This window comes from Neopelma chrysocephalum, unplaced genomic scaffold (assembly GCF_003984885.1).
Source record: "Neopelma chrysocephalum unplaced genomic scaffold, ASM398488v2 Primary Assembly neopelma1_143, whole genome shotgun sequence".
In the NCBI taxonomy this organism is placed as follows: Eukaryota; Metazoa; Chordata; class Aves; order Passeriformes; family Pipridae; genus Neopelma; species Neopelma chrysocephalum.
The window spans coordinates 2,513,207-2,530,463 of NW_020897805.1; the positions used below are offsets into that span (position 1 = coordinate 2,513,207).

At 36.5% G+C, this 17,257-nt stretch overlaps 1 protein-coding gene across 5 annotated transcripts in view; it reads left to right on the forward strand.

Moving 5' to 3' along the window:
- The window catches only part of ADK (adenosine kinase), a 277,815-nt gene that overhangs the window by 129,142 nt on the left and 131,416 nt on the right, over positions 1 to 17,257 (forward strand). For all 5 annotated transcript variants that reach the window (XM_027700143.1, XM_027700145.1, XM_027700146.1 and 2 more), the window contains one exon: positions 2,949 to 3,057. In XM_027700143.1, the coding sequence (XP_027555944.1) occupies positions 2,949 to 3,057 (109 nt within the window). The remainder of the gene's footprint in view (positions 1 to 2,948; positions 3,058 to 17,257) is intronic.

The following is a 17,257-nucleotide window of genomic DNA, read 5'->3' on the forward strand; positions in this document are numbered from 1 at the left end:
TCTAAGTAGGGCCTACATTCTGTCATAGTCTGTGACTTTGATTTCTGCGTTCTGCTTAGAAATACCCACATGCACAGTGTCTCCATTAAGCTGTTTCAATTGAAGCACTCTGCCTGTCTCCAATTACTGTGTTTCATTGAAAAAATATCTACCTTGTCTGTGTCCCACATGTTGAATGTAGTGCTGTCAGACTTACAGTTTTAATTTGGAAAAGCTTGGTGCTTTGTCGTCAGTGTAGCAATCTTTTATTACTCATATGTGCAGAGCATCTCTACAGTTGGATGTAGCCACATTGAGCTGGGTTTACAGTTGCAGGGGCATGTGGTAAGTGAAAGGAAACATATAGAAAGTATTTGCTCAGTTTTTTGGAACATAATTGCTTTTCACTTAGCAACCTACATAGACAGACAAGATTTTTTTCCCAGCTATGCCCTCGATGGATATTTAAGGTTTGCCAAAACTGAAAGATTTCATTTGCTTTTAATTTTAAATGTGATTTACAGAAAATTACCACAGTTATGCACATGTTTTTCTTGGATTTACTTGGTTCTCCAGTGGGTTTCTTGTCATTGAAATGATAACGCTCATCAAGAATGAAACTTCTTGTCTGGTTACTTGTAATGCTACAGAGGCTTGGTCTATTTGTTCATAAATATTTTTCTTTTTTTATTAATTTCCAAATTCACATTAGTTCTTTTTGCCTTAAGGCTTTAGAATTAAAGAGATAAACCCCAAGACTGTTCCTGGGATGAAATGACAAAGAACTGTATTTTTTATATATTCAGAAAAAGTCCAACTTTGTTTTAATCTTTATATACTTAAAATAATAAACTCATAGAATATGCTGAGTTGGAAGAGACCCATCAGGATCAGAGTCCAACTCCTGACTCTGCATAGGAAACCTTAAGTCACACCATGTGCCTAAGAGTGTTTCCAAACACTTCTTGAACTCTGTCAGTCTTCGTGCTGTGACCATTTCCTTGGGGAGCCTGTTCCCGTGCCCAGTCACCCTCTAGGTGAAAAACCTTTTCCTAGTATCCAACCTAAACCTCCCCTGACTCAGCTTCAGGCCATTTCCTCACTGGTCCTGTCACTAGTCACAAGAGTGAACAGATCAGTGCTTGCCCTTCCTCTTCCCCTCACGAGGAAGGGGAACTGCAGTGAGGTCTCTCCTCAGTCTCCTCTTCTCCAGGCTGAACAGACCAAGTGCCCGCAGCCACTCCTCATACAGCTTCCCCCCAAGGTCCTTCACCGTCTTCATTGCCCTCCTTTGGACACTCTCTAAGAGCTTAATGTCTTTCTTACATTGTGGCACCCAAAACTGCCACAATATTCAAGGTGAGGCTGCCCCAGTGCAGAGCAGAGCGGGCCAATCCCCTCCCTCGACTGGCTGGTGATGCTTTGCCTGATGCCCCCCAGGACAGGGTTGGCCCTCCTGGCTGCCAGGGCACTGCTGACTCATATTCAACTTGCCCTCAACCAGGACCCCCAGGTCCCTTTCCATGGCACTGCTTTCCAGCATCTCATTCCTCTTGTGCAATCCAAGGTTGCCCCATCCCAGGTGCAGAATCCAGCACTTTCCCTTGTTGAACTTCATATGGTTGGTGATTGCCCAGTCCCCTAATTTGTCAAGGTCTCTCTGCAGGGCCTCCCTGCCTTCAAGGGAGTCAACAGCTTCTCCCAATTTAGTGTGTTGGCAAACTTACTTGGTATTCCTTCAAGTCTGTTTAACTTACAGGTATTGTCAGTGATGAGTGCTTCTGGAAGTTTACAGGGAGAGTTGGTTACTAAGAAATTCTTTTGGTATTTTGCTTGTTTTTATTGAAAAAATTTGCAAGAATTCCTGGTTTACTTACCTCCTAACACCTGTAATCTGGCTGATGTAGTTAAATATCACAAAACAGTGATGTGTTAATGTTAAAGGGGCATACTTTGACATTAAATCTTGAAAATTATATTTAAAACTCTGTAGGCCAGCATGGAAGTATCTCTTTCCCCAACTTCCTTTCTCTAAATATTGCATGTTATTAAACATTCTCATAATAAAATCGCACAGAAGAATTTGGTTGTGGTAGCCAGAGTGGAGAGCTAGTGCATAACCGTCTTTTTTATTACCTGTTTTTAGGAGTACATCTGTAAATTTTGTGTGTTTCATAAGGCTGAATTGAGTGGGTGAAGAAGATGATTTAAAATAGAATGTAACAGAGGCAATATGATACAAGTATTTTTGTTCTTGCTAATGGCAGTTGTGTCCTACGGCTTGTGTTATAACTTGTTAGGAAAGAAGGAAGTACAAATGAGTTTTTGGTAGTTTTCCAATAGTACACAGCTAAGCCAAAGTTTTTTTTAACAGTTCATCATTTAAAAGTAGCAACATGACCCTTTTTTATTTGCTAAAGGAAAATATGAATCTAATGGGGGAAAAAACCCAAACAAGCCTCTTTTTAAATAATATAACTATTCATTAGAAAATTGTAAGGGCAAGACTTACATATCCATCAACTTTTTGCTTCTTGTGAGGGAAAATAGCTTTCAGAATATAAACTGGAGTAGCTACTTTTCTTTAGGTGTTAGGTACTAGAGGAGTTTTCATGAAAATCTGCAGATGCTAAACTGCATGGAGGGATTTGATCACTGAATGCAACACTGGCTGATTCACAGCAAAAGAAGGCACCTGAACAGTGTAATAGTGATAGGTTACATAAACTGTGTAGCTGGATTTAAAATACATTAATATATGATTTAAATTTGAATTCTATTTAATCTATTATTTAAATATATTATTTAATTATTATGAAATAGTCAAATAAAGTACGTGTGGTTTATGGTGCTCTTTGTTAATTGCTTTTATGTTCCTTAAGATCTTTGAGAAATTATGTTCTTTGTGAGAAATTTGCAGTAGTATTATTTACAGAGGATCTAATCTCTGGGTTTTTAATCGCTTTCAGGTCTCTTGTAGCTAACCTCGCTGCTGCTAATTGCTATAAGAAGGAAAAGCACCTCGATTTGGAGAAGAACTGGAAGTTGGTGGAAAAGGCCAAAGTTTATTATATAGCAGTAAGTTCAGCCTCTTTCGAATTGCTAAAATGTTTGTTACTATATTGTGAGGTTTAAGCAATGAGTATGTCTGTTGCATGTGGCTTAGGATGATTTCTTAGGAAGACAAGGAAAGAAAATGACTGCTTCGATTTCAACATAGTTTGATTTCTTCAAATTTAGGTGTACAAATATAGAAGTATGTTTTAGTTGTGTGCTCTCTTAGATTAGTGGGAAAAATCATAAGAACTAAACATTTTCAAAGCTTTTGTAGTAGTGCATCAAATTTACATTTCACATTTTCTAGTAAATTGTTGTGAAGGATGCACAAATTATGTAGAAAAACACTATTAGCATAATTATTCACTGCAAACAGTTTGAGCTTATTTGTGTGAACAATCTTAATTGCTATTTATTCCATAGTAATTACTATGGCACCTTATAACTCAATATTTCAGAAACAATGATTGTGACAAATCTCTTGAATGTGGGCGGTGGGGCAAACTGATTTTAATGATGAAATCTTACTTCTTGAATAAAGGGGTCTTGAGGATGGGGCATTGGTAGATTCACAATTAGTATTCTTTTTTTACCATCCAGAATGAATCAAGCCAAGGTAATGTATTTGTCTAGATTACATTTTAACTTAATAGAATTGGTGAATTTGTTTTCGTCTTGCAAGCAAGCTGATATGACTGATCAAAATTAACAAACATAAAACATCTACGACAGATTAAAACCTCATAACAGGCATGTAATATATGGATTCTGTATGACAGCTGCTTCCATTCCGCTACCTGAGCTGTGTGGGAACAGCTGGTAAGAAGTGTAAAAAATTGATTATCCAGGAGGAACAAGTTCATTGAAAATACAGTTATTTCTTTTAGGTAGTGTTAATGTCTCCTACAGCCTGTTAGTGTGCACTGCTGTAGGCTTTACATGGTTGTTATTGATTCTTGTGTATGGCCAGGACTGCCCCTTTATAACTGTCAAAAAATACTTCTGACCTTCTCAGTGTACAACAAAAATACATCCCACTGCTATGACCGTATGTTTGTGCTGTGGTTAAAAAAATATGTAGGTGTATTGTCTACTAATGTTTTATTTCTGTTTTTTCAAATGTTCTGAGCTCTTTATTTTCCCAATGCAATTCTTGGGAATTAATGCTGTTGGCTGAATGAAAGGCTAAGAGTACAGTTTAAATAAAGAGGAAGAATGACAAATATTACCAAAAGTGATACCACACTGTTTGGTTTTTGAGTTTGTTTTTTTAATTTTACCGTGCCTATGTATTATACCATGCTTACCAATGAAGCTTCCAATACACAATTTAGAAAAATTAAAGTTAGTGGAGATGCTTCAGGAAAAGTGGGAAATATTACATGAGGTGATAAACAGGTTTGCATTTTTTAGGGCATAGCCTTCATCTTATTTTAGTTGTGAAGTCATTCCTCTGTGTTCAGTCAGTTTGATCACTTAAATTTTGATGAGGTGATTCACTACACTGATTTTCGTATATATTAAAAGCTGTTCTTCAGATGCCAGTTCTGCGACATCCAAGCTTTGACTAAGAGAGAAAGAATTATTGTACTAAAATGAAAATAAACCCGAGATGTGCATATGATAATGGGTAGCTAAATAACATTGAAGTGCTAATAAATTTTATTAGGTATTTGTAAAATTAATTCAGATTAGGGAAACATATGATTGCAGGAGGAGATGTGCTGGGTAAAGAGCCACGTGTAACAAAAACATATGAGGATGATCTAAGAGATTTCTAGGACAGTATTATCACTTCAGAATACAGAGACCCCTGGTGGCCTAGTGGTTAGCATGCAGGACTCTCACTGCTGCAACCCAGGTTCGATTCCCCGGTCCCCCGGGCAGATGGAGCCCGTTAGCCCTGTGTGGCCATCCATCTATGAGAAGGTCACTCTAAACAAACCTACGTCCTGAGGACCTCACTGCCATTGTCCAAGCTTGCTTGGCCCTGGCAGATGAACCTTAGGATTAAAGGGTGGGCTCAGTTCAGCGCAGGCTGTGTCTCACCTAAAAAATCCATTGCGCAGGCTGGAAAGGACCTTTCCCAAAATCTTTGTTCGCGAAGACTGGCTATTATTACAGATTGCATGTGTAACTTAAGGAAAGGAGACAATGTGTAGAACTGTACATGGTTCCTCATGCTATAGTGTGTTCATGCCCTTTTCTTTCATTTAGCTTCTTTACTTGTGGGTTTGTAGCAATTTATGAGATTAAATGAAACCACGTAGTGAGCAATTACCACTCCTGAGGTAGAGGGTAGCTCTCCAAGTCATTAATTTGTCTACTGTTGTATGTCTTCACTTTAGTCTTATTACCTTCCTTGACTTTGCACTGTGCATATGTTGCTTTTCATTTCCTTCTTTCTATCCAACTGTCACCTATTTCTTGGATTGCATTAGAGTGTATGTCAGTGACAGATACTTATTCTGGAAATCCGTGTCCTGAGATTATCAAACAATCTATTTTCTTGGCAGAGTAGGGCAGTTGTTGCTTTAGGACAGGTCTCTGATATCCTGTGGTCATCTGTATGTGCTTCATAGAAGAGATAATATGCTTTTCAATGCAGCATTGAGCAGAATGGTCCTCAGATGAAACTTAGCTCTGAAATCTAATCAATTCACAGAGGGAGGAGTAGGTACAAAGGAAAAGATAGTGAAGCCGTGACAGAACCCTTAAAGACAACTTCTGTTACCGTGAATGAACACAATACATTTATTTTAGCCATCTGGTAATCAGATCTGGCAGACAAATTAGAGAAAGACTAGCAGAGAATAGGACCCTGTAAATCACAGATAGAAGGAAAATGCAGAGGCTGCCCCAGCTTTCTCAAAGATGGTAAACTTTAAAAGTGTATTTTAATCTTTTTAAATTACTCTATTTTGTATCATTTAGGATAGGTTACATGTACTGTCAAACTCTATGCAATTTCTTTCTCTTCTCCAGATATAATTCCTATACTTGCAGTAATTTATACCGTTGACATCATATCTTCCAGTCTGTCATATTCATTTCACTGTGGATCAGCTAGCTGTGCTGCTGGTGTCTGATTAGAATTCACAGTGAGGGATTTTATTTGGTTCCTACTGGGGCTAGAAAATGTCTCTTCCTCAGATGCTTCCCTTATTTCACAATAAGTTGAAAGTTATGATAGCACTAAGCACTGTCATTTAGGCTCTGGAATTGTGAATGGGACACAACCTGAGATGAAAATAATCATAAATTGAGGGAGGAATAGGCATGTCTCTGTTAATTTTTTTCTCTCTTTCTCTGAGTCCGTACTTGCTGTCAGAACTTGCATTTTAGAAATCTTATGTGTTAGAGTTACATTTTACAAACTTGGGTGATAAAACTCCGTGTTTGTTCACCTTATTGTCTTATTTTCAGAGGCATTTAATAAACTGATGGTAGTACTGGACTTATGCAGGCATCTCTAAGAATTCTCTAAGATGTATTGTGTTGTGGGATTTTTGTATTATTTTTTGGGTTTTAAGATAATCAATGTCTAGCAGCAACTGCAATCTATGAGAGTTGCTGGTGTTCAGTTCCTTTAACATTGCACACAAACATTTTGACACTGTTAATGCAACTTGCATTAATTATTTTATTTAACTATTAATTAACTATAGCTATGAATTTTCATATTTTAGTAACGCCCAGAATGCAAAGATATTTTTATTGTCTGTGGTTTTGCTAAAAAAAAATCTGCTAGTAAGAGTTACTTAGGAGAGCAGGAAAATTTTAGTTGTCATTTGACTCCAGTGGGCATATCTGTGTTACTGTATACACGTAAGAAATTTTGCACTTGTTCTTTGACAACGGGAAGAAAATGGAAAAGGAGAAAATGCTTTCCTTCATTAAAAGCTGCACTTATGAAATCTTAACCGTGACAATTGATATACACAGCTTGCTCATACAGACAGCTGAATTTTAACTTTCTCCCTGAATTTGAACATGACTGTTACAAGTATGGTGCTTCCCAGATATGTGTTTTCTCATGTTCCAGTTAGCCATCCTTATTTCTGCCGATTATTTAGTTTTACTCAACTTGTTCTACAGTCCAACACCTGCACTCATTTAATGTGAATGGAACACTGTCATGTGATGCTCATATTATCTAGGTTCTGAAGTAATGTATGTCTTCTTTAAAGTTCCTTCTGTGTTTGTTAGGTTTTTTTCCTAGGCACTTCCCTTCACTAAGCATATGAAATGGCAGGATTGACTGCAGTTAGGTTCCCAGTCTGTAGTAACTTGAGTCTTAGCTTAGAATGGATCAGTTAATTAGCTTCCAAAACCCAAACAGATCTTCTTTTAATAAAGTGCTTGTCTCTTTCCTGTACAAAGGAAAATATTAGAATGTTATTTAGGGGCTGTATTTGAATTTATGTTTTGTGGATATAGTTTGTAAACTGAATATAAGTGATATCTCTCAAAACTTTTCTCTTTAGTGTCTGCATAGACTACTTCACCATTTCATGCTGAAACCACTGCTGATGCTGAAGCTTTTTTGTAGCTCTAAGGCTTATTTCTAAGCAGCTGAATTTTGGGTTATTCACTTTGAGAACTGTCATACAACCTTTTATTAAGAGAAGATAACACTTTCATTCAGTCAGCTTTGCATGGGCTGTTGTTATTTCATAATCCTTAAAAGTGTAAACTGTTTTCTTCTTCTACTTCCATGTAGCAAATAATACAATGTAGAAAATAGAGGTTTCTCAGTGGTGATGCCCTTCAGTTGTACCACACTGAGTATAAAATTTTCTAATGCTGCTTAAATTTGTTAGCCCACAGTTGAATTACATTCAGCACCTTCAGCATCTTTTGTGCTTTCAAAGTGAATGTCAAGTGTAGCTTATTTTGATGATAATGACAATTCTGATCAAGACCAGCAATTCTGATCTTAGGCTGAGTTTTGAGTAGGAAATGTCATTTGTTGCACTATGTCATAACGAACCCAATGTAACCTACCTATCTGCTGGAGGAGAAGTTTTTAAAACTCCAACCACTCTGGTATGCTTCAACAAATACTGTGGTATTTTTATATTTATTTTCTTTTAATGCCTAAGTGCTTGTCTAAGCAGAGAGATACTGTGGTAGTGTAGTTGGCTGGATGGAGGAATTATCTGATTTCAACATGAGTCTGTCAAAATATAAGCTTGATGTCAGCAATGTGTAGCAAAGCTTAAATAACATTCTACAGTATTTTACATAGGGTTTGGCTATTCTACTCAAGAAAAAGTGCTGATTATTATAACAATGTAAGTATAAATGAAATTTCTTTTGTACTGTCTCCTCCTATTCAGTGAAGGCATTTTTATTGTAATTTACTGCTATGTTAAGTATGATAATTTACAGTGGATTGTGATAGGTTATTTCCTTTGAGATGTGCTAGGTCTATGTGTGCATCACAGGAAACAAGAGGCTAGAAGGAAGCAAAATATTCCCAAAAAGGACATTTGCTTGAATAACTCCACAAAAGCTTTCTTCCCATTGATAACTTTTGCCATAGTGCTCTGGCATCAGTGTGCTATTTGATGTGCAAAACTACTTCTCCCAATAATGAATAGGTTTTATGGCCAGGAAAACACCATTCTGAATATCTTAACCATAGAGAAGAAGATGCAGCTAGCAACAGTTAGTTGTGGCCTTTTTTGATGGCCTGGGATAACATCTCCTTCCTGAAACCCACCGTCTTGAGCCACTGTGTTTTCTGGAAGTTACAGCAGAAGTGGGATGCATTTGCTGCGGAGAGATGGTAGACTCTGTGTCTAACCAGGAAGCAAATCTGCTGTTTACTGGCTTTCAAAACAAATACGGGTGAAAAAAAACTTTCTCTCTCATAAATACAGAAATCCTCAGCTTTATTTCCTTCATTAAAATGCAAAACCAAAAAAGCTTTCTCTAAACTGGCACCAACAGATGTTATGTCATCCTGTGATATATTTAGGATGTGGTGTCCCTTATGCCACCATCTAAGGTATAACTTCTCATGCATAAACAATTTTCTCAAGTAACTTATATGTAAAACTGAATTAGAAGCTTTTCTCTTATTTTTTGAGGTGAAGTTTGGTCCTCAAGATGTCACTCTTTGAAGATGAAAGCTTTGTACATTATGCAGAAAAATACATCATCAACTTTTAAGAAAGGTTGTACCTCCTGTTTATGTAAGAGAAAATTAACGAGAATCTGTCTAACACTGTAAAAATATTTATTTCTAAATGTTCACCTCTTTATTATTAATTGAATTTTTAGTATGAAGAATATACATGTTTCCTTTTCAATCATTCTCCTCCTACCCTAGTAGCCTTTAAATTGCAGATATGCTTCTTCAGCACAGTAATTAGTGAAGTTCAGTCATCGCTCCTTTTATCATGTGATTTTGGGGTGTTTTTTTAGAAGAATGCATTATTAGAACACTTACACAGCCAGTCTAGCTGCAACAGCCAGGCGGCAATAGCAGTGCCATTTTTCACAAAGAAAATGTTGAACAGGAGCCAAATGTTTGGTGGCAGAGTCTGTTGCTAGGAAATCAAGTTCCTGAGGCGATTAATGACAAAGCAAGCAATAACAAGAAGGCAGAATTACAGATTTAAAAGAGAGGGAGAAAAAAAAGTGGTTGGTGTTATAATTACCCAAAGAAATCCGTACTCATTAAATTGGCTGTTTTTATGATTGACTTTAATTGGAGGTTAGCTCAGATATTTAGCTCCTTTCCCACCCCTTTAAACACACACATGCACATAATCTGTAGAACTGCAGACTTGTTTTTCTAAGCATTGAGAGGAGCTTGCCCTGTAATTTGATCCCCACTGACAGATGCATTTTCTATGCTGCCATTTTGAATTAACCTATTGTGCAACAATTTTCCTCAGCTCTGTTGAATAAAACATCAAGTCTTATTACCTCAGATGGATTTGATAGAGTAAAAGAATGTACTTCTAGCTGAAGTAGACTATTTGCAATGAGTTCAGTGATTTGAACTCTGCCAACAAGCCCCAATAATTTGTGATGTATACTTAAAGAATGAAAGAGAGAAGAGCCACGTGGGGGGTCTTTTTGGCTGTATGAAGTTCAAACACAAACCTCGGAGTAATATTGTTGTTTGTGCTAAGGTTATTCCCCAAGATCAAACCTTTTTAGATAAAGCATGTTAACTGAGATTTTTTACTATTAAGCAGATTGAGTTTGAACTGTAGATTCTCTTATCCCCAGTGGTTATCCAAACTGTCAGACTGCTATGGGATTAGAAAAATAAAAATAAATCCCCTTCTCCCAGAAACCCCAACAGTTGGATTTTACCTCTGAGACTTCTTTTGTGAAGAGAAATTTTCCCTTGTAAAGTTAAACTGGAATAAATGATGTTTTAAAATTATTTTAAATTCCAAATAATTTGTATTCTGTGGCAAGGGGAGAACAGGCTTTCACCTTATTCACTTTCCTGCCCAATTAGAAAACCTTATTCAGTTGGTTCAACAAAATTTTGGCACAGAACTCAGGAGGCGACTGACCCTGACATTTAAATCCTGTCATGTTTCATCGCTCATGTTCAAGACAATATTCCTTACTTGGAGCAAGTGATAAGTGAGAAAATAACCTTTTACAGTACCTGTAAGTGAACATACAGAAGTTAACTGTAAAAGCTAAATGATGCCATAGCTCTCTGAATTGCTAATCAAACATTGAAACAATACAAGTGCGCGTATTCTGACCAACAATACCCACATTACTAATCAGATGCCAATGCCAAGCTGTCTGCTTTGTTAAATACCCAGGTTCCCCGAGGCAAGAAGACAGCTGCTATAACTACTATGAAATTTGGTAGCTCAATCTATTTTTGCTACCCTTGGGCTATCAAGCTACTGTTAATTCAGACCACCCCAATTGGTACACTTTAGGGATTTTTTTTTTCTAAGTGTTTGTAATTAAAATGATAAAACATCATTATTACTCCGAAGATGTTGTGTGCGCTTTGATTTGACAGATACCTACAGAGATAAACCCAGCATGTAATTTTCATTGACATAATGGTTGTGATTGCATTACCCTTTTTAAAGTATATTGCTTTTTAAAGGGGGGGTGGGGAGAGAAGGGAGAGGGCATGCTTTTATTTCATTAATAGAATATGTAAATCTGTTGAAATACTAAATCGGTCTCTTGGTTGCAAGCTACTTGTCTGCAGAGGCTGAATTGGGCTTTGTAGCAGGCTGGGGAACGCTGAGAAGTGGCGCTCCCCAGGGACAGGGACCCGCTGTGCCACCTGCAGCTCACTGCAGAGACCTCTGCTCCCAGGTGCCTCTGCCTTTAGGGACACTGAGTCTCAAATCACATGTAAAGTCTGGGCAGACTTAACACACTTATTTAAATGTAAATTAAAAAGGGAAGACTTCATACTCTTAAGTGGTGAGGTGAGTCAATTGGAAGGGAAATTTTCACTGTAGGTCCCTTTGCATGTCAGGCTTTATTAGATGCTCTCCTTACGAGAGCATAAGAATTTTGTCTGTTACCATGTCAACTTTCTTAGAGCAAAATCTCTCAACTAAAGCACCAGCAAATCAAGGCATTAGAAGCTCTGAAGCAATATTGGTTCTATCTTGAATTATTTTTTGTTTCAGTACTTCTCTGATAACGTTTTAAAAGAATCATTAAATTAAGACCGTTCTGAAGGCTAAAACTTGGAATTTGTGATTTTTTCTAATTTGAGTTAACGTATTTGTTTTGGTTGCTGTCTACCAAAATTTACAATAAATTGGTAGTCACCACTCTGTGTACAGTTGACTGAAATGTGGGGTTCCTCCCTTCTTCTAAAGGACTTGATCTTCCTTACATGAGGAAATGTCATAGTCTGCAAAACTCTGGAATATATGTTCTTTGTGTCTGTGTTATCAACTGTTACATTAAAAAAACGCATAGAAATATTGCAGCAATTGTGCTCTGTTTTACATAAAAAAGGTTCATTTCAGCAAAAAATGTGCAAGTGTGTAACTTGAGAGTTAAGCTATTTATGGTAGCCCACTACTTGGTCTGAAGTGAAAATTGTAGTTTCATTTATTGTTTACTCTTGTGATAGGGACAGTGCAGTTGTTTAAATAAATTTTTTGTTTTTTGAAAAGAGTTATGAAGAATGGATTGCTTTGAAATGAGCACTCTGAAATGATCGCTTTTGGGCTTGATATTTCAAAGCCAGTAACTTTTCTACTAAAATTATAGAATGTTAAAATATGAATGCACATAATGCAAGGGGATTCATATATACTGCTACTTAGCTCAAAACCTGAACTGTACTGAAGGGCATTGATCTGCTGGCCTTGCCAGGATAGGAACCTGCAGACTACTTTTTGATTCTGCAAGAAACCATTATAACTTTATAAAGTAAAAATGTTTTTACAGCATGGATAATCAATATCCTAAAAATCTATGTCAAGAAAAATTTTTTGCTATATTGTGCTTAGCAATTGTGTACTCAGAGTAAAAAAGCTATTTTGCAAAAATGCCTCTGCACAGATGTTCAGTGATAACATATTAAGCACATTAATAGTATGGCTTGCAGATTGAGCTTTTTGCAACTTTGTGGTAAACTCCTTAGCCCTTTAGGAGACAAAAGGGCTGAGTCCTGTCAGCCTTGTTTGTTATCAGGTTTATTTGAAACAGGAATTGACTGATTCCAAAACCAGACTCTGGAAGTTCATTTGAAAGAAGCTACTGAGAAGTTTTTGTGGTATGGCTTTATTCCCTCTAGTTGTCAGGCTACTCGTTCAATCAGCAGTGCACTTGGTCACCTTGGTAAATGTGCTTCAGACTGTCTGGTTTGGTCAAAAGAAAAAAGATCCTCCTTTTTTCTTTCCATTTTTCTTTAATTAAGGGTAGAATGCTTAAGGAAATACTACATTCTCTGAATAAGTAATGAGTGCCATTTTTGAAGAATTTTTTAAGTTGGAGAAGTGGATGTAGACAAGGTTTCTTTTTAAGACATATACAGACCATCATGGTAGCAGGTAGGGCTTGATGGATGAAACACCATTTTAGCTATATGAACAAGATAAAAACACCAGTACTAATCCTTGCAGAGGTTTGACTTAAACAAAAGCTAAGAGCCCTTAGATTTTGTCCACAATAGAAGGATTTTGCTGATGCAGCTGCTGTGGAAAACCATCCTGGGGATTTACACGTCTTTCTGGCAGAAGCACCCTAATGTGGAGGCAGCTTGTAACAGCTGCTGTACCAGCAGAAATGCTCTCACCTTCCCAGACAATCATACTTGCACCAGTGTTACTGTTGGCAGGACTGTGTTGGTTAAGGACAATGTGGTTTTCTCATGTTTCTAAATAATGTAGCTGCTTGAGCAAAATGATTTAGTAAAGACCTGGCCATAATATTCACCATAAGTACTCAGACCTTATAGTCCGTAAATATTACAAAACTCTTTCTAAATCAGGTTTCCCATGTGTGGTACATGGCTAACAGTTTTAGCCCTTGAAGATGTGTAGATGAGATCTGGTTTGTTACCATTTTTTATGCTGAAGTTACTGAAATTGTTTTGCAGAATGCCACTGCTCCTAATAGTTTTTGCCAACTATGCTATTGCCAGATGCAATATAACAATACTTTCCTGCAAATTTGAAAATGGTGGGAAACAGCAGTTAACAGTATTTAGCATGAAATATGCCTCAGCATATGCCTCTGAACATGTCTTTTTAAGACCATATGGAGTATAATTGGTGCTGAACAACATTGAGGTGTTTTGTGAAAAGTAAAGGCTAAGCATTATAAAAAGTCATAAAACCTAAAAGAATGAGACAAATGTAAGAAGTGGGAGAAAGAGGGGGGTACTGAATATTCTGTCTTGCTCTCTGCGTAACCTGAAGTAAGAAACCATAGTATTTTTCATAGGTTTTTCTTCACAGTAGGGTTAAAATTAAGAAATTCGGCAAAACTATGTCAGGTAGTGGATATGGAAGATGGTATGAGTAATTGTAATGAAGCAGAAACAACCTTGTCATCCACTGAGAGCACCCAGGAGAACACTGGCATTTGTAGCTGTGCATACTATCACTGGCACTGATCACAGCAAAGTAAGGTAAGAATGAATATCTCCTTAAATATGAATTTCCCCCGTCCTTTGAGGATTGGAGTCAAAACTTAATACTTTTTACTCGTTTAGTTATTATTAAGATAGCTTCTTTCCAAGAGACAATTTAGAATTAATAGAGCAACGTGCTAAAATTTAAATTCCTCACAATTTTATTGATTTTAATCATGAACTGTAGCTGAATGTAGAAAAAAAGTTACAAACTGTAAGTGATTGGAAATTTTCAACAACATGAAGGATCCAATTTTCTCTGAAGAAAGAGAGAAATTTTCAATGAGCATATATATAAAGGATAGCAAGTATTCATTCCCCAGAACCCGTGCTGTCCCTAAGTGCTTCTTTATACTGCTGAGAATGGGCTGAAGAGAGTTTCTGCTGAGGACTGTAGATTCTTATCTGCCTAATTGAGCCATCATTTGTTGACATGAGGGAAATCATGTGACCTGCCTTTAATGCATTTCACAGTAACAGCAGAAGTGGAAAATGTAGTTCATGGAAGAGGAGCAGAAAATGTTAAAATTTTTTAGAATGGCCTCCTATATGGAATACTGTGAAGTTTGTAGTGCAGCAGTGTCAAATGCTTGAACATTAAATACATTAAATACATTAAGTAAAATTGTCAGGTTTTAATTATCTTGAAAACATTGAGCTTCTATTACAAAGCCCACAGCCTTTCAAAACATGAATTTAATAAGTTCTTAGTTTTATCATTATGATGATAAAATTATAGCAGTAGAATTGAAAGCAGGTGTCATCTTTCTTTTCTTTTGAGCAAAAATATAGTTATAGTAATCAGCCCAATTGCAGAGTTTGTATCAAGTGTTGTACAATGGTAAAAGTAACAACAGAAAACATACAATATTATCATTTAGTAGATAGGTATCAGAAAAGGGTGTTTAAAAACCCTCTAATAGAAGGCACATTCTCTGCTTTATGACCTTCAGTCATGCTCCCTAACCAAATATCCCATTCTATAGAATGTAGCATTATAGGCTTAGCAGTTGTTTTGTTTGTTTGTTCCCCAACACCAGGTTGAATTGATGTCATCTGTAAGCAAATTTAATTTTTTTTTTTTTAAATGATTACTGGCTGCTCTGTTGATGAAGTGGTATCAGGTCGAAAAATAGGGGTGCAGCAGCAAAACCACTTTAGAATTATATGTAGAAGTCATGTAACCAAGGAACCTGAGACTGATATCACTCTGGAGGTTGGCTTACCGAGGAACAGATAATCTCATTGTGCCTGTGAATTTTCATATCACTGGCAGTCATGTCACGACTGACCTGACAGGGAAGAGTATGAGAAGAGTACTTCAGTCTTTCTGCAACTGCAGATCTATGTAGGAAATCCTCTAAGCTGAAAATAGTTGACAGCTGGAAGAGAATTGTATGTGCCTTTCTTGTTTTACTCTTTTCTAGACATCCACTTGTGGTTACTGTTGGGATGTGATACTGGACTAGGAGGGACTTTGAACTGATAATTTGCTATTGTAGCTTTTAAGTTCAAAAGATTCACGTCTTGCACCTCTCATTCTTGATTTTTGACATAGTGTGAGAAGAAAAATGGGAATAATAATGAAAAGTAAGACAAAAGCACTGGAGGTTAAAAAGAAAAATATAAATCCTTAGATGTTGGGAAAAAAAAAATCTCCTGGGCATGTTATAACATAGTGTTCTACTCTTTTGCATAAAAAGAATATATGTGTTTTAATGTTTTATTTTCAGAAATATTGTGATAGTATTAATACAGTGGAGTACAGCTTACCATTTGTGAGCCGTGGTAGAGCATTTACTATGTTTTCCACAGTATTCAAGCTATTGGTTTTAGATTTGAAACTAGATTTTGTTAAGCTATAATTGTCTTAATCCTGTATTACCAGCCAGAAAGACACTCAACAATTAACATCTACCCTGAAGGGAAATGTTTTAATTCTGACTGTACAATGTAATAATATGTAAGTAAGTAGAAAATTCAAGGGTGAATTTAGACTTTTCGTATAGAAGGCAACACCAAGCATTTTACCCAGGACGTGAATTCTATTTTCTGAGCTGAAGGCTCCTTGTTTCCCAATATGGGGGGATAATTCATACCATTTGACAGAGTCTTGGGATATTTTGGTGCTAGGTGACATTTGCCAGGAAGGAAGAGCACTTGTACATTTCTTCCTATTCTCCTCATTTCAGCCCAGTTAGATTAGAATGTAGCAAACCTTGAACTTCGCTCTTCCTTCCTCCTTTTTACTCATAACATAAATATATTTGTGCATATGCAAGTGATTCATCAGTTGGGATTTGGGAGTAGTTTTCTCCTCCTCCTAACAATAATTAAGCAGTATTTTTATGGTAAGAGGGTTTTTTCCAAAAATCTAAGTTCCATCATCATCTTGTCTTTTCAATCTTATTACTACCGTATATGTTGTAAAGCTAAAAGTAGTCACTGACATTTTATTTTAAATAGATACTACTTAATATTGCATCAGTTTTACACCATGGTCTTGTCCTCTTGTTACAATTCAGCTACGTTTTCAATTTTAACAATAGCTAGATTTTAAATTAATAGAAAATACATAACTTTGTATGGAACTCATGGAAGCTTCTTCCACTGGCAGCTGGAAGACGCTTAAAACAAGAAAAGCAAACCAAAAAAAAGTCTTAATATTACTGAATATGTGGACCCTTTAGATAGCATATGAGGTTTTAGTTTTGCCAATTGAAAATGTCCAGTGGAAGTCAATTTCTTTTTTTAGTATATCAAGAAAAGGGGGATTGAGATGATAAGAATCTTGGTTTGTTGATATGACCACTGGCAAAAAATCAGTATTGCAGAGTGACTCATCTGTACTAGAAGAGCAACAGTAGCCTACAGCCAAATAAAAAGAAAAATAAGTTACATTGTGTGTTTGCTCTTATGGTTTGCTTACGTGCCTTAATTATTTTAATTGAAGTAAGATTAAATACTTATTATGACATCAATAAACTAAAAATTTGCATAATGAATTAGGCAAAATCTTGGAGACAATCCTTTACAGATTTTTGGGCTGAATCTAGAATTTGTTTATAGTCCCTTCAAGTTGAAGAGCTGTGGCTAAATATGGAT